The 17,973-nt window shown below is 44.0% G+C and overlaps 1 protein-coding gene across 1 annotated transcript in view; it reads right to left on the bottom strand.

Annotated features, from left to right (window-relative positions):
• Window positions 1-17,701, bottom strand: part of ptch2 (patched 2) — a 32,803-nt gene extending 15,102 nt beyond the window's left edge. Inside the window, exons 1-10 of the mRNA XM_060931309.1 lie at window positions 17,091-17,701; window positions 14,365-14,557; window positions 5,307-5,496; window positions 5,111-5,180; window positions 4,085-4,176; window positions 1,762-1,957; window positions 1,547-1,668; window positions 1,092-1,239; window positions 323-454; window positions 19-174 (exon numbers count right to left, since the gene is read on the bottom strand). Of these exons, the coding sequence (XP_060787292.1) occupies window positions 19-174; window positions 323-454; window positions 1,092-1,239; window positions 1,547-1,668; window positions 1,762-1,957; window positions 4,085-4,176; window positions 5,111-5,180; window positions 5,307-5,496; window positions 14,365-14,557; window positions 17,091-17,342 (1,551 nt within the window). The 5' untranslated portion in view covers window positions 17,343-17,701. The remainder of the gene's footprint in view (window positions 1-18; window positions 175-322; window positions 455-1,091; window positions 1,240-1,546; window positions 1,669-1,761; window positions 1,958-4,084; window positions 4,177-5,110; window positions 5,181-5,306; window positions 5,497-14,364; window positions 14,558-17,090) is intronic.
• Between the last annotated feature and the right edge of the window lie 272 nt (window positions 17,702-17,973).

Here is a 17,973-nt window from a genome sequence, read left to right as displayed (position 1 = left end):
AGGGGTGTCTGTGTGTACCTGTGTAGTGGCAGCGTTGAAAGACAACCCCAACAGAGAGCATAACCCTAAACCTGCAGCTACAGATAGAGCCACCAGTAGCACTCCAGCGAGTCCCACCGCACCCTGACTCTTAGCACAGTCCCAGCGGAGCATGGTCACACATGCATAGGCCAGCTACACCCACATAAACACACAAATGTACAGAGGAAAAAAAAAAAAAAGTTACGCAACAGCTTCACACACAAAACAGCATATTAGATGCATATACAGTACTATGTCTTTAGCGTTGTTATAATAACATTGGTTGTAACTACTAGTTTACCATGAGCAGGTAACCTCCTGCGACCCTGATGACACTGACATCGGAGAAGGACTTCATGATGTCATTGAGTGTAGTGGTAGAAAAAGCGTGGACGTCAGAGGAGGAGTTCTGAGGAATGCTTCCATGGACCACCTAGCAAGAGGACAAATCATCAGGAGCTACAACCAGAACCAATTAACTAAACAGATAAGAAAAATGTTACTATTACTCTACAGAGCATATTACTGAAATACAGACATCTCCATCGTGTGATGACATTTAAAATTACTTTCCAAGCAGGTCAGCTCATATTGTTTCAATGCTAATAACTCCCAAACAACATAATGTGAGCCCACAGGAAGTTTGATAAGCATGGAATAAAGAGCACAGATGCCAGGGTCAGGGGTCAGATGGATCAGATGAGATTCCCCTTCAGGCTACTCCATCGGTTCTACGAAGAGCCAACAACCTGAAGGGGAACTAAATATGCCAGCACTTTGTTTCTGCCAACTCCACTTCCCTCTTTTGCTCACTATTTCTCTCTCTCTCTCTCAAACGGCTTATTTCTATAACTGGAAGTCTGACAGAAGTCTCCTAGGAGGATTCCATCTACTACGTGGATTGATGGAATTAAGGCAAACACTGCCATTCTTGACTATACACAGAAAGTCCCCTCCATTTTTAGCCTCACCCGAGACCCAGCCCTGCCCCGAGCTCTATGGCAGGTAAATCCAGAGATCCAGACATGCTCATGTATCATTTCAATGGCACTAGGACACAAAAAAAATACCTCGACAAACTTTCTCTGCCAGGACTCCAGGATCGCAGTGGCCTTATCCTCATTCCAGTTGATGTCATGGATCTCATAGTCATCCTTAAAGTGTTCATATAGCTGCTTGGGACTCATGAGGAGAAACATGGTCTGCAAAGCCTCTGCACTGCAAGAGGAAAAGGAAGCAGTGGGTGAGCCATTTTGTCCTCCTAGACAAAGTCTTTTATTTATACAAATGAAGTTGACTTACATGGACGACCATACAAGACTGTGAATAGTAAGTTAGACAGGATGTCATTTGCTCGGTTTCTACTATGTTCTCCATTAACCTGTATGTCCATTATTAATGAGATGGTACTTTTCGTCTGCAATACCGTTTTATTCTGGTGTGTAGCGTTTATACAGTTTGGCTGTCCGTTAACGGTTCTATACTTCGCTGGAATCAGGTTCAGAAACTCATCTTCCGTTCTCACCTCTGCAAAACCCCCTGCGAGCTCTTCATCCGTTCCCCCAGGATCAGCTCCTCCTGCCAGTGCATGAACTTCTTTGAGAAACCATGGCAGCCACCCTGCAGTTCCATAGCAATATCTGGACTCTGAACAGCATAGCAACAAATGTAATTCAAACACCTAAAATCTTCATCTCATTCGTGGCAATGTGGCATTCATCATAAAAGCTCCATGCCCACCTGCCGCAGGTGCTTGTTGGGGGCACTGAGCGGGCAGTCTGGGTCATTGGGATCAAGACAGGGCCGGTTCATGTATGCATGGCCTACTTGAGCCTTGTCCAGCATCTCCTTGAAACCTTCCAATGAGGTGAACTGGCTCAACTCCTCCATGAGCTTCAGAGGGTCCAGATTCATCCACTGAATGTCAGGCATGCCCCTGGAGAAGCCACACAACATACACGGCATGCATCAATGACTATTAATATCTGGATGTCTGCAAACACAACTCCAGTACCACCCCCTCCTCTGCCTTCCCATCATCATTATTCACTATTGCCTGGTCTCTAGGCTGGACAGCACTAGATTCTTGCTGGTTTCATTTGGGCCACAGCCACAGTATAAAGTAGCGTTTATTATCCTATTACACGGCTAGGGCGTAAAGCGCTAGCAGGCTGTGGACTCCGGTATCTTAACCCTTGTACATAGAGTCATAACAATTACCGCTGCCTCCCAAACATCTTGATAAGATGCCAGGAGCAGTCGCGGTGGGTCGAGATCTGCACTAACCCATTCTATAGCTCCAAACTGATGCTTGCCGGGTCTCTGGCTAAAGGCTCTAATCCACAGCCTCCTACTCAATACCAAAGAGCCCCAACTCGAATCTACATCTGAAATAACAGGAAAGTACTACGCTGTACGGAGATGTCTGAAGGCTGCATTTCACCGCTGCTTTCCATGTATGGTCAACGGGGAAGCGTCTTATCATGGCCACTGTGATCAAATGAGCCAAAAAATGCTCACAGATGACAACATGGACACAACCAATTGAAGAAAAAGAGCAATTTTATGCACCGTTGCAGTTAATCTGATCACTGTGCCACTTATGCAGTGTCAAGGCTTTAAAAGAGATCAAGATGAAGCAAGTGAGAAATACTGGGAGAAAGCGATATTCTCAGCCTAGTCATTCTTCTGTTTATATCCCTTAAAATGATGCAAACGCAGGTTGATATATGCACCAAGGAGAGCGGGGGGTCTTTCAGAGTGGCCAGTGCTGGCTGCAGAAGGGAGAGAGAGAGGGAATAGTGTCCTAACACTGGGCCCAATCTCCAATAACTCATGAAGAGTAGCTTCGAATAAAGCTGTGCCTCTCCCATTCCCACATACCAAGCGCCTTTGCTCCTGCCTGCAAAGAGAGCCTCCTTTATCTCCTATTTTTTGCTTGAGTGAACTGGCCTAGGTCCTTTTGTTTTTCCATAGATTGCTGTTCTTTGTTCTGTCAAGTTTTTCCTCTCTCTCTCTCTCTCTGCTTTCAAAAACCCTCAAATTTACTGAAGTGAAAGCAAGAAAAGACATTCACTTCTTCCCTAGCGCCATGCACACATGGTGAAACACTGAGGAAAAGAGAAAATCATTTGTTTGGTAAAGAAAAAAAAAACCCACTAAGCCCTGAAATTTAGAAGCAGTGGTTGGATCTCTGAAATTTGCAAAGGCCCCTTGAGTGAACTGAAGATAGCAAAAACACATGTTCATCTATTGCATGCACATCAGTGCATAATCTGATTAAAATGATTTATAAATCTATATCAGTAAAAACGAAGAAAAAACAAAAACAAAACATGCAGGGCAAATTCTTCCTGTCCAACCACTATGCTAGACACTTTGATAACTTGAAGCAATAGGTACGTAGATCAAAGTTTGCTGTAAATTTGTTGCATGCTTCTCTCTTTCTCTCTCTCTGGACCCAAGACTTGAATAATGCCCATTTTATTTGTTGGACAACTTACAGCTCAGAACCCGAGCGATTACCATGAGAATGCACAGTGTTACCCAGTGCTGACAAAGCTGGGGCCCCCTCACTGATGGACACTCAGTCGTAAACCCAGAGAATGCTTACCATTGTTTGACCAAAAGCATACCCCCTCCACCCGCCTGGACATCCACCCCCACCTCCTACCCACCCAGCAGCAGCCATCTCTTCTGTTCCTCCCTCTGTCCACTATCCATGAGGGCTTCTTTTGCCTGGCTTTTATAGCAGGATGGGTGAAAATAAATGGAAAGAGCCCTGTCACTGCTCTGATGACAGCACAAGTCCAGGTGATGAAGGAAGCAAGCCCTGGCTTCTCAACAACCTTTTGCTTGGAGCTTGATGTTGAAGTTTGTCACTGCCAGTGTTGCCAAGGAGGCAGGGGGGCTCTCGTTAACAGAGCATGTGTTACATTTAGGGAGGTCAAGTATGCCCCGTCCAGCCACCTGAGGTTAACTTTAGCTGTATGAACTAAGATATGCTATGTACAGCTTGTATGTGTCAGTATGTGAAAGTGTCAGATAAGAGGGTCGTGCTTACGGTAAGTAGGCTGAGCCTCCCTGCAGTTTGGAGCCCTCCCAGAAGCAGTCCAGTGGGGTCACAATCATGCAGGGGAAAAGCTTGTCAATCATCTAAAATGAAAACAGAGCAATTTCCATAAGGTAAATATTTAAATAAGATTGGCTGGCTTTTTTGTTCATGGTATATCAGATATATTCCTTTCAGCTAGCATGATGTCGAAGACGAGTAGCTAACTTTGACTTGCTAACTTTAGGACTGCGGTTGTCATGAACAGTTTGCACTCAAGTTTCCATCAATGAAGAGTTTATAACAGCAACGAAACAGACTTCATGTTAAAACTGCTAAAAATGTTATAATCGCGTTGTCTGTTATCACCCAAATGAGGATGGGTTCCCTTTTGAGTCTGGTTCCGCTCGAGGTTTTTTCCTCATGTCGTCTGAGGGAGTTTTTCCTTGCCACCGTCGCCACAGGCTTGCGACAATGTCTATTGTTAAAAGCGCTATAAAAATAAACTTGACTCTACTTGAGTGGCTGAATGGCATATATCTGATATACTGAAAAAAAAAATACAGCCAATATTATTATTATTATTATTACACATACACATTCCTTTCAAGCGTTCGACGCGTTTTTCTCTTTCGAAATTCTCTCAAAATCTTCCGTATTTACCGAAGCAAGCCTGGCGGCCATGTTTGTTGACAAATTGTCACAGTCGCTCGCAAGCGCGGAAGTTTTATGTCTCCCGACGTGTGACGTCATGCTGTCTTGACAACCATGCAATATCATAAACCATATTCAACACTCATTCTCCATTGGGTAGAGTGACGTAATATATGTGGGATAAGCGATATGCTAACAATACCGCATGCTATCAAACCATGCGAGAAGGGAATAGAATACGTGCTTTTATTCCATGGAAAAAGTATCCTGTATGTATCATAATCATCAATATAGCACGTCTATACCAGAAGAGTGATATATCCCATTTTTGATACAGGCAAATGTAAATAGTCAAGGAAACAGCGTGTCTTAATGGTAACATACCCGCTCAATCATGACGTTTTCTATAATTGGAACTCCAGATTTGAAGCAAATTTTGTTAAGATCCCAGGATCTGTGGGAAGAAATTGTTTGAATAGTTGTCAGGTCTGTATTTCTTAAAAAATACATACACATACATATATGTATACACACACACGCACTGTATGTATCCCACAATCTTACTGGAGGTTGCACTCACTTTCCATAAAGAGACACCTGGACTTTGCTGGCGGATACAGCTGCCTCCAGGTGGAGCAACAAAGCTTCCTGGGTAAGAATATTGGTTCCTTCCTGTTTGGGTGTCTGTATGAGCATCTGTGAGGTGAACACTGCCTCTTCTCCTTGCTTCTCCTTTGTGTAGCGCAATTCCCTGCTCACCCTACTGCCAGCTAAAAGAGTGGAAGAGACAAAGAAAGGAGGTGAGACCAAAACCAATTAATGGGCACGAGAGAGCAAAACGGACAATCATGCTAAGTTAGCTTGTTTTTATTCCCTCTACCCCGAAGACCAACTGTTCATTCGCTAAATGTTTATGCAACAAAATATCAGGGACGTGGCTAAACTCACAAGTTGTTTGAAGTTTAATGATGCCAGATAGATAGATAGATAGATAGATAGACAGACAGATATTTGGATTCTCAATAAGCACCAGGCTTAATTAAGCTCTGCAGTTGTAAATCCCACATGTATCTCACATGTCCAACCAATCCCAGAAACAGATGTGAGGGTCACACGAGACACTTTGGCTGGAAAAGAGAGCCAGAGCTGTGTAAAGTATATGACACCGCTAATGCTGTCCCACCAAGCTAGGAAGACAGGGCTTTGCACGAGATCCCAAACTTGCAAATTCTCCCAAACTCTGAGGGGCTGGAACATACAGGCTAGCCTGTGCCCAGTTCTCGGCCAACCTTGCCACCTCGCTATTCAAAGGACAGACTAAGCCTGAGTAGCCTGGCCAAAGATAGAACAACTCCTGGCCTCATCCTCGCCAACATTCACATCTAATTCAATCCACATTTCAGAGGATACAGCTGGATATAAAAACAAAAAAATTATACTTCAAAAATGGTTCGCCCATTCGTGAAAGGTCTTAGTACTGCCTCTAATAACTATTTTCCTCTCGTTTAATTAAATTTGATCTAATTCTCGGTTTTAATCTTGGACCCACTGAGAAAGGCGTGCATTCTCAATAACCTGAGACACAAATTGGCCGTCAATCGATCTGGATGTATGGATATTTTGAATCCTAAAGTCGACCCAGGGGCGGCACGGTGGTGTAGTGGTTAGCGCTGTCGCCTCACGGCAAGAAGGTCCGGGTTCGAGTCCCGTGGCCGGCGAGGGCCTCTCTGTGCGGAGTTTGCATGTTCTCCCCGTGTCCGCGTGGGTTTCCTCCGGGTGCTCCGGTTTCCCCCACAGTCCAAAGACATGCAGGTTAGGTTAACTGGTGACTCTAAATTGACCGTAGGTGTGAATGTGAGTGTGAATGGTTGTCTGTGTCAGTCCTGTGATGACCTGGCGACTTGTCCAGGGTGTACCCCGCCTTTCGCCCGTAGTCAGCTGGGATAGGCTCCAGCTTGCCTGCGACCCTGTAGAACAGGATAAAGCGGCTAGAGATAATGAGATGAGAGAAAGTCGACCCATTTTGTAATCCTGCTTTGTCAAACCTAGGATCTGGCTCCTGGTACAAGAGCCCAATCCTCAGGCCTGGAGGTCTTTAAGTCCACCTTACACTCCATGACTAGCCCTTTATTCCCAAGATGACCCATGAACAGAAAATGCCACCAAGACGGATGGACTGGATAGTGTCCTGGTTTGAAAACAGGTATACCCTTGGAGAACTATGGTTTCGTCGAACATAGCATGTACGAACTAGTATGTAACTAGCAAAAGTTGGAGCTACGCTTGGACCTATCTGGAGGAATAGCAGAAAGAAAGGACAGGCACAAACACTGTTCATTTGGTACGCAGAGCTGAAATGAAAGACATCAAAGGGAGTGGAGGAAGATCTAGAGTCCAACCCCCTAATTAACAAAGGCGGTGGTGAAAAGAGTGCATGGGGTAGCGATGGCTCTGCCAACTCCTCATGAAACACAGTGGCCCAGATCAGAGCCTGTCTGTATCCCTTTCCACATCCCAGTACATGATGACAAGCCTGCAGTGACTGGTCGACAAGCTATGTTTTGCTTCCCGCATATCACCCAGGGTTGGCTGAGGAAAAAAGTCTTGCTTATTCTGCCTTAAAAGCAGATGCAAGCGCCTATCAAAATGTTTGTTTAACTTGCATGACCAGTCTTATTCGAGATACGAGTTAAAATGCAGTGCAGTCATACAAAATACAAGCTATTGTATACACAGCGGGGAATTGATCTTGCATGGCTGCAAACAAATTGATTACATGCACAAAGCGTTCGGTATCCTGTTCAGTGATCGTCACTGGAAGTTCTCTTGCAACTGGTCTACATTTTCCGACGTACTTTCCATGTACTGATCCTTTTGCAACACAGAAATGTGTGCGTGATTTTATTTATTATCTTTTTTTCTTTCCTTTTTCGTCTTGCTGTTCTGATGCCATGTTCACATTTAATACATTCAGACATCTGCAGGAATCGAGCTGCAGTCCTTGGGCCTGTAATTACAGGGGCTCCTGAAGTAAATTATAGCTATTTGTGTCTGGTTCCTCCCATCTGGACCACCCAGATAGAGGGCCGAGTGAGAGCTGTTGCTCAGCCAGTCTCCAGATGGGAGTTCTCTCGCTCGCTCGCTCGCTCTCTCTCTCTCTCTTTCCACCCACCACTGCTGTGCGCTTAAAGAGACAGGAGCGCAAATACTTTCACAGCCAGAAATACAGCCACAGGGAACGGGAGGAAATGGGCATAGGAGCTGGAATACGTATTTGAGAATGGGGAGGTTTTGAGTGCTCCATTGCTATGCTGGTTTCAGGGGGAGGTTTTCAGGAAACCTGCGCTTCGCTGTAAAGAGGTTTACCTAACTTCCCATTACAAATCAGTCCAGCCCTGAGGGAGGACTATACAGACTTTTAATAGCCAGAAAGTTGATTCAAAGCAGTAAAAATGAGACTCTATTAACATACTATAAAAGGCTGATGTGTATTGATATCTCAGCAGCACTCTCTCTCTCTCACACAGGCTGAGCACCTCTTTTGTGTCTCCCATCATTTTTCACAGCCCTGGGAGTGACATCACCACCACAGGCCAATTATCCACCAGGAGGGTCTGACCACTGCTCCCCACCAAGAAAAAACAAACTAACCTCAATATCTTGTAAACTAATCATTTGCTTATCTACTGCCCCCACATTTTCTGCCCTGCGACTGAAACACCAATGCTAAACGCTAAATCCATCCTAATCTCTCGCACAGCCTTTCTTACGGCTTGGGCTAGGAACGGCGCTTGTGTGAGGGCCTACATTCCCAGCAGGCGGTCTGGAAATTGACATGTAATGAAGCATGGAGAAGAAACCCTCTTCCTCCATGGGTCAGCCCTCTGCTGGACCCTCTCAACAGCATTCTCCTACACGCCCATTGGACCACCCAGCAAGCGGCACACTGTATCCTACCAAGTTAGAGTGCGACACCAGGCATGACATAAACATACCAGTTCATGGTTACGGCGGTGTCAAATACCACGGCTTCGATAAAAGTTCCCGATAAACTATCATCATCATCACGCTTGAAAAAAAATTATAAACAGCGGAAGTAAGAAACGTTTATATGGAAATAACAAGCTGTGTGACTTTTGCTGCAAAACTATAAAAAAAAAAAAAAACACCCAACTAAAGCCATTTCACCAGGACAATAAGAAATGGATCTCATTCCAGGATCATTCTAAGTGGCTTCTAGTGTGTGTGTGTGTGTGTGTGTGTAACAGTTGCAAGTGGTGCTGTAGTGTGGAGTTGCTGGCACTGAGTCCTCACTCCATTATACCAGGCCACCTTCAAAGTGTTGTGGACCAGATTAGTGGGATTAGGAGGCCAGTGAAAAGACCCATGCTGATTTGGAGGAAGTCCCACAAGGAAGAGTGCTGAAAGAGACATTTTTACCTGGTTCTGCCACCCAAGTAAAAACTCGAATACGAAGACACAAGCGAGTGCCAACGAGCACAAAGACATACACCACGTACAAACCGAGTCCATTTGCCACCTAGACTTTGATTCATCTCAGCCATTCCAGGCTCTTTGCTTCTCTGTTTTGAAGGCACGCTACTTACTGGGGTAACAAAAGGGTCGATTTTGGCCAAAGGACAAACGTTTTTCGAAGCTGCAGTTCGAGTGCAACTCTCAATCACGGACACTATGAATGGGACGTCCCTGAAGGAGCGTTTGTGCCCGTCTCTACTCTACCGCCCCTGGGCGAGATGGCGACGGCTCCACCTCTGGCTCACCCAGAGCCGAGGCAAGGGCATGGGGGGATACTCTCGTTTCCAGCCCCCCTTTTATATATATGTTTCCCAACAAACAGTGGAAAAAAAAAAAAAACTAAAGCGAGAAACCCACTCAACAAAAACAAATGGATCGAGACTTTTTCCCAGGCAGCTGAAACAATGTGTAAGAAAAGGGAGGGATGGATTCACTTTACCTAAAGAAACGCTGCTTATGTCAAGGGTGTTTCTGTTTCCGTCAAGTGGTTCGTTCACTATGGGTTTGTTCTTAAATAATACTTTGATCTCGTTTTTTTTTTTTATGAAAAAGAAAAAATAGAACCAAAAACAAATCAAGACAGATTACAAAATCTAAGCTCCTCTTACCATCTATTCAAACCTGATGCTTCTGTCAGCACTGACATAAATTTCAACTAGTGCTGGCATTTAGACCCTGTCCATTTCCATATGTATAGCCAAGCCTGTACTAATTATGCTAATCATCCCTAGTGTTGGCTGTTGTGGAAAAATGCCCACATTAGGCACTCCAGTGGCTGCTAATACAGCTTAATGTGTAGTTGAAACATACATTCAAGCCATGTTGAAAAGCAAAAGTTTTCCACGTTGCTGGTCTTATTCAGACTGGAAATGAATTTACTGAGCCCAAGAGCCATTTTTTATTCTTCTCAAGTTCGAAGATATAAATATAATCCCTTTAACCAAAGAAGGAAACATATATAGACATGTTATAGATTTCTATTTTATGACTTCTACGTTATCGAGTCACTACAAAAACATGTTCGGAGTTCCAAACGTTCGGTTTTTTTCCCCAGCACAAATGTAAATGTTACAGGGGAAAAAAGCTTGTATCTGAGCAGCGTATTCCATAAGAGACCACTTTTCCGGTTAAAAAAGAAAACATAATGAAGGCTGCTGGGTTTTGGTGCAAAATGAAGAAGCGAGTGTGACAATAAAAGTGTCCAGAAGAACTGGGGCTGGTTCTGTAAGACGCTCAGTAAAACCTACAGCTCATTTCCTTATCAAACTGCACTCTTTTTTTTATTTTTTTTTAATATCACGCCAAATATTAGCTTCGTTTCATTATTACAGTATTATTATTATTTTTTTAATGTTGAAACATTTCATTTCATTATTTTTCAGCTAGTTTTGGTCTCCGGCATTTCTTTACACGTGCCTGAGACTTCTGCACAGCACTGTGCGTTTCTATAAGAATCAAAAGACACTCTATGTTATCTCCGCACAAAGAAAAATGATGGAAAATGTACAGCCTCTGAGCAGTCTAATTTAATAAGGGAATAGACAGAGCATATAGAAGTCACGGCGCACCAGAGGTATAGCACGAATAACACTAAAACCAACCAGCCAAGTACGTAGCCTTGTTCGTATGAGAACCATCTCACTGAGATACTTATAGAGCAGTTTGCCCCGTCAGCGTCTATAAAATTGTTGTATGTTGTCGGGGAAATGCTCAGCCAGATGTACTGATTGTGGTCAGAGACTTGAAGGGAGAACTCTTTGCTCTTTGAAAGGGACTAGCAGAGCAGGACTCGGGGAAAAGGGAGGCCTGCTGAATTGAGTATTCAACTCCTAGGCTGTTCTTGAGGAACTAGTGCTGGGAGTCTGGGCTCTGGTGGATGTGTGTAGGGGGTTGGGAAATGGAAGGGGGTGGGCTGAAATAAACATTTTCAACTGACCCAGGTTGACTCGGGCCTTGTTTGTTCTTTCGACTGGTGAGGTCCGAGTTTGTTTATGCAGCTCCGCTGCTGCGACTTGCCATTCGCGTCCAATAATGCTTCATAGAGCGTCCTTTCTGTTAAAGCAGCCACTCGAGAATTATCCATTTCTAATTGTTGGATTTACCTCATTTCTTTTTTTTTCCCTCCCTTCTATGCTTGGTCTCTGAGCGGCAGAGGAAAGGGTCACTGAATTGACGCGAATGTGACGATGTTTGTTCTCCCACCATCCATGCTCTTCGCCAGTGTGTGGTGACTTTAAAAATCTCAGCCAAGCTTGCTACCCAGAAAGCTTTGCTCTCTTTTTTCCATAATGTTTGCACAGCTTGCTTGTGTTGCCCATGTCTGTCAAGCGCACCAAAACTGTGTCAAGACAGATGAGATGAATTAACCTCAGCTTGTGCACGAGTACACAAACATCTTTTTCTGTTTAACAAACGGTACCGTCCTTTTAACCCAACGGACATTTTCTTTTTTTAAATATTGACCGTTTACATTTAGTTCCTAAACCGTTAGTCATGTGAGTGCGCATGAATACTTTGGTCTTCCCAGCCCACCGCAATGGTATGGCTTGTCAATAACAAGCTGTTGTTTATGCTTCCTTCTGAAAGAGAAACAGACTTACATTCTCTCATGGCTTGCTATATGATTGAAACAAGATGGTGGCCACCTCAGAGAGTCCTACTTCATTCCCCGAACAAATTATCCCCTGGAACGGGTACACACATGGTGATAAAGTTCCGATGTATAGAACATTTAAGGATAGCTCTGATAAAACACTGCTCTCCCCTGCCCCCAACCCTTCACCCCACATTCTACTTTATTACCCCCCTTTTCTTCTTCCTGACAATGGGGTCCAGCTCGCACTTTCCCAAGCTTCCAGCAATGACCTCAGCCCTCTTAAAACAAGGCAGACTTTTTTTTTTTTCCAAAATCTTTCATTAAAAAAATCTATTTAAAAAATATACACAGCAGATGATAATGATACAAGTACAAACTTGTGTTTACCGATTAAAAAAAAAAATGTTGAAATAAGTAAAAACGAACATGCTGACGCTTAATACAGTAGACAGTAGCGAATCAGAAATGTCCCTGAAGAGTCTGTTTCTTCTCTCGTTCTTCATTACGTTTCAGAAAGAAAGAGATGGTAGGCTCAAAGAGTACATAAGGGACAAGGAGGGAGGGAGGGAGGTTTTACTTCAGTGTGCCGAAAGACAAAATGCAGCACACGGAGGCTTCTTGGTTCTCCCGAACTCCCTCACATTCTGTGGTCTCTCTTCTTTGCACTTCATTTGAGGGAAGGAGGAAGCAATCACGGATGCCCGGGTGGTCCTGATGGCCAGAGTGACAGTTGGGTCGGCCGGTGGGTGGGTGGGTGTGGGGGCAGAGGTTGGAGTGATGGTGCTTAGGGTATATGATGATCCCAAATGCACAGCTGGACAAATGTGAGCCTTTTCCCTTTTACAGGCACCACTCTCATGCTGCACATGTATAAACAGTGACCCCTGTGTGTCCTTTTTCATTTTGGATTCTCAGCTGATTGAGTAATTTTTTTTTCTTTCGAAGCAGGTTGATGTCCTATGGCGAGACGAAACTTTAATAAACACTTGCGAACAGTGCTGTGTATTAAAAGATCTATTTAAAAAAGCCTTGCCTTTGTCCGTATGACTTTTGTGTTTGTGTGTGCCTGTGTGTGAGAACTAACCTCTCCATGTTACCAAACCACTTACTCTCCATTCAGTGGTGAGCAGCTTTGTCAATGGGCTATTGGGGGAAACAACGCAAGCAGAAACTTTAGTAACATGGGCCCTGCCTCTTAAAGGCACAGAGCCCTTTTACAGCATCTGCACCTCTCTCTCTCTCTCTCTCTCTCTGAGCTTTGTGCTGTATGTCTGCTTTCCATAGGTGCCCTAATTTTGTGACGAACCCTGACAGCTCCCTCTGCATGGCCCACATACAACACTCATGTATGCAATGAAACAACATGATATACATGTGAAGGAATATATATGAGCATAAACGAGTGCAAATGGCAAAACAAACACACACACACACACACACACACACACACACACACACACACAAAAAAAAAAAAACCATATAATTAAATCAGTTCACTTCACTACAGCACGTAAACTGGCTAGACAAAAAAAAAACATCCCTGGAATCCACATTTCCCCTTCACGGAATCATGCACTAACAAGTTACTAAAATCAGATTTATAATGCATTTATAGCGCCGTACCATGTCAGTATACGTGTTTATATCCATATATGTGTAGAACAGGTGAATAAACTTCAGCTGTATTCCCTTTTTTTTTTTGCCCTGTCGCTAGAGGAAAAGGGTGCCTTTATTGTTGAACGGAATCCAAGAATAGTTAAGGACCACACAGAGAGCCGGAGGGAGGGAGGGTGGAGGGTAGGGGTGGGGGTCAGTGCCTCCAAGATGGCTAACAATTCACACAGCCCATCTGTGCAGGGGATCAGCACCACTGCGAAAGCCTAGGGGGCTTAGAAGGAATTTGGCAGTGTGAAAACCAAATAAAGATGCCCGAAAACGCAGAGATAAGTGAGGCGTGCAGAAACGACGTCGAATGAGGAAGGGAAGGGGGGAAAAAAAAACCAGACACACACACACACACACACACGGCGCAAAGGCAAACAATACTGCCTGATGGGGAGAGAACAAGAGAAGGCTTGCATGCACTAGAAAAAAAAAAAGAACACTACTTGTGCGTGACAGGAGATATGGAATTCCTGAGCCCACAGTCCATGTTCAAAGACCTCGCTACTGCATACTGCAAGCCCACAGAGTGGCTGGTGGAAAGAAAAAGAAGAGAAAAAAAATCCCAAGAACCGTACATACAGCTAGAAGCAAAATCTAATTTCCATTCAGTACCCTGCTGTCAGTCAGCTTGTTTGTACAGCAGTAAAACAGGGAAGCTTCTCCAAAAATAGGCAGTGAAGCAAAAGGAATGGTGTGCTTGGTCATATGGTGCTGTCTCTCTCTTTTCCGAGACCCCCCACGACTTGACACCAGAACGTAACACTCACAAACAAGTTCATTTGGCTCACCCATTACAATCCCAGCCAAAACCCTCCAAAAAGACCAAACGGCACAGACTCACCTTCCACCCATAGCTGTTCGATGTCTGTCTCGATGGCGGCCACTCGCAGGCCAACCGAGAAGGCTCCAAAGACGAGGAGTCCAATAAAAAGCACTTTTCCACAGTGTCGCTGAATATGACAACCCAGAGTAAAGAGGAGAGCCTGGAACCTTGCCCGGAGCCACAGCGGAGCTTTCTGACCCACAGCCTTCCCCTGTGACACAAGAGAGGAACACTTAGTCACTTGGTCCATAGACACTTATTTCAGATTCAGAGCAATGCCACACAAAGCCTGGATCTGTAAAGCATTTCACAACCAGGCATCAACACAGAACACACTGTGTGGTTTGTTGTTGTATTTTAAAACACAGATTTAGTTATTGAGAAAAAATCGGAACGCCACATACAGGCCATAAATTTAACTCCTTAGTAATATGTATCAACTTTGAATGTAAAAGTGGCACACACACACACACAAAAAAAGCGTTCTACTTTTGATTTCTGCTAAATTTTCACTCGTTATTACAATCTGTATTTCCGTGCTTGGTTTGTACAAGCTGCAATACAATGCAGCTCACACTTATTGAGTGCAGGCTTATTTTCTCTCGTATCCAAAGTGACCCGAGTTGAACGCCGAAAGCCCTCCATGAGCTAAATAGCTAAACACTATTGCATAACCCTGATAACTGGAAGGCTCGTACAGTGAATAAAACATCATGTTACTCTGGTTCCTCTCTGACCACCTTGCAGGACGGGCGCTTTTTAAACGAGCCATAATCAGCGCCTGGGTGACTGTTTGGCTTCGAGGAAACGGAAATGGCGATTTTGAGCTATCCAGTTTCATGTGCCAAGCAATTCAAACGTCACAGCTTGATGTGGACCACACACACACACACAAACTCATGCACAGCAGACGCTATGTAGGAGCAACCTTCATTGGGTTTTGCATTTCTTCAAACATTCCTCGAATGGTTTGGAAAAGCTGACATGAGGAAATCAGAGGAAGTTGTTATACATTACGTGTATAACTTGTATATTTTATCAACGACTTCTTCTTCTTCTGGAAGTTGCTGTAGATATGTTTTGTCAATTTTTAGATGTATGATTTCTGCTTTAGTTGTCCAGGAAGTGTCTCAGATCTTTTGCACATTTCTATTAAACACCCCTCTCTCTCTCTCCCCATGTGTGTATAAATATAAAACTACAGTGTATAACTATAAAGTTACAGAACAGACCAATAGGTTTCAAACACAACTAGGTCCAGATGAAGGTAGTGATAAAGTGTAGATCTCCGATAAGAACTAAATCATCATCATCTCGCCTCAACAGCATCTCATTACTGGGCTGCTGATCCACCAGATGAAGTTTTGACACCAAATGGATGGGCGCATGAAGGACATATTCTGTCTAACTAGACTAATCAGAGATGAGAACATGACATATGGGCATGCCTGGGACTCGAGCATTTAACCTACAACCATTCATGGATTGCACGAGCAAGTACACTGCAAAAAAATATCTTAGCATATCTTGAAAAATAGATCTAGCATTTCTTATTAGAAGAAAACAAGACACCAAGTTTGAGATTATTAAACCTAGTTCTAGATTGCAACCAACTTATTTGAAGATGTAATTATCTTACTGCACTGGCAGATTGATTATAGGCGAAAGGTTCTCAAATTTACTGCGCTTTTCCTTATATTAGGATGGTTAGTTCTTGCAGTACAAACAAACAAAAGAGGCAAAATCTTAAACGATTCCCATCACTGGTTTAGGAAGCAATTCAAAACGAATCGATTCCTCTGAATTGTGATTCTTTAGGAAGCTGTTCGATTCGCCTCCGATATTGATACTCAGAAATGATTCGGATCATTAAAAACTCAGAATTTACCATGTTTCAGGGCTTCATGAAATCTGAAATCTTTCATGCATTACAGTCTGGAAATCTGGATTTGATTCAGAATGTCACACACACACACTACCGTTCAAAAGTTTGGGGTCACTTTGAAATGTCCTCATTTTTGAAAGAAAAGCACTGTTCTTTTCAATGACTTTAAACTAATCAGAAATGCACTCTATACATTGCTAATGTGCTAAATGACTATTCGAGCTGCTGGTTTTTGGTGCAATATCTCCATAGGTGTATAGAGGCCCATTTCCAGCAACTCTCACTCCAGTGTTCTAATGGTACAATGTGTTTGCTCATTGCCTCAGAAGGCTAATGGAGGATTAGAAAACCCTTGTACAATCATGTTAGCACAGCTGAAAACAGTTGAGCTCTTTAGAGAAGCTATAAAACTGACCTTCCTTTGAGCAGATTGAGTTTCTGGAGCATCACATTATTTTATGGGGTCGATTAAATGCTCAAAATGGCCAGAAAAAAATGTCTTTCCTATTCATTTTACGACTTGTAAATAAATAAAAAAGTGTGACTTTTCATGGAAAACACAAAATTGTCCGGGTGACCCCAAACTTTTGAACGGTAGTGCAAGTCAATAAATTATTATTATTATTATTATTATTATTATAGTTACAGCCGGTCATGTTGCGCGTGCGCGTGAGTGCGCGTGCGTCCTGCACGAGCGCATTAATGATCCGTCACTTCTAAGAGATGAAAAGCAGCACACATGCAACAAACAAACAAACAAGAAGAAAAGGAAACAATAATAATAATAATAATAATAATAATAATAATAATAATAATAGTGTGTGCACTCTTGTGCACTCGGAGCCTGAGTGTCGGTCACCTTGGCGATCTGTTTGAGCGCATAAGCGGCGTGGCAGTAAGCGGCTCTGCGGGTGAGGAGGTCCGGGTTACCGGAGCGCGTGTAGCTCGGGGGTAAAACTCCAAACCCTTCGGCCCCCGCCAGTGTGGGAGCCGAGGCCATAGTCCGAACGAGACTGGGAAGAGGAGAACAAAATGAAAGAGAAGAAGAAGAAGAAGGAGAGGCGCCTTGGTAATCCTGGATGAGCGAGCGCGAGCGCAAGCGCAGCCGCATCCGCCGCGCGCGGCTCCGAGGATCTGTGCGTGCTAGTGTTCCTGTGAACCGATCTCCTGCAGCACCATGCCAACATTCTGGGCTCCAATCCGGGCAGATCCTTCGGTCTTCATTCGGTCTGGACGCTCTTCCTTTCCCTTCCTTTCCCTTCCTTTCCCTTCCTTTCCTTTCCTTCTCAGTCTCAGTCAGAAAGAGTGTGTGGAAGTGTGTGTGTGTATATATATGTATATATGTATATAAGTGTGTGTGGTGCGCGAGCTCTTTCCGGACAGTGTGGCCGCGCTCGCACAGCACTTCAGCGTTTGGAGGAAGGTCTGTGAGCGCGAGCTGAAAAAAAGCGCCCGGGTTTTGATGGAGCGGCGCTCTGGCTCTCATTGGCCGGAGGAAGAGGCAAATTACTCTGCAAACATCGCCTATTATTAGCTGCTAAGCAACAGCTCGGCGGAGCGGAGAGAGAGAGAGAGAGAGAGAGAGACCACCCAGGCAGAGACCTCCAAAAAAAAAAAAAAATAGAGGCGGGAGGGGCGAGAGAGAGAGAGCTCTTTCACTAATCCAGCACCAGCACTGGGAGTGCTGTCTATTGATAAGAAGAACTATTTATTTATTTATTTATTTATTTATTGCTTCTCCT

This window comes from Neoarius graeffei, chromosome 1 (genome assembly GCF_027579695.1).
Source record: "Neoarius graeffei isolate fNeoGra1 chromosome 1, fNeoGra1.pri, whole genome shotgun sequence".
Lineage (NCBI taxonomy): Eukaryota > Metazoa > Chordata > Actinopteri > Siluriformes > Ariidae > Neoarius > Neoarius graeffei.
This window is presented reverse-complemented; position numbering and strand designations above follow the sequence as displayed.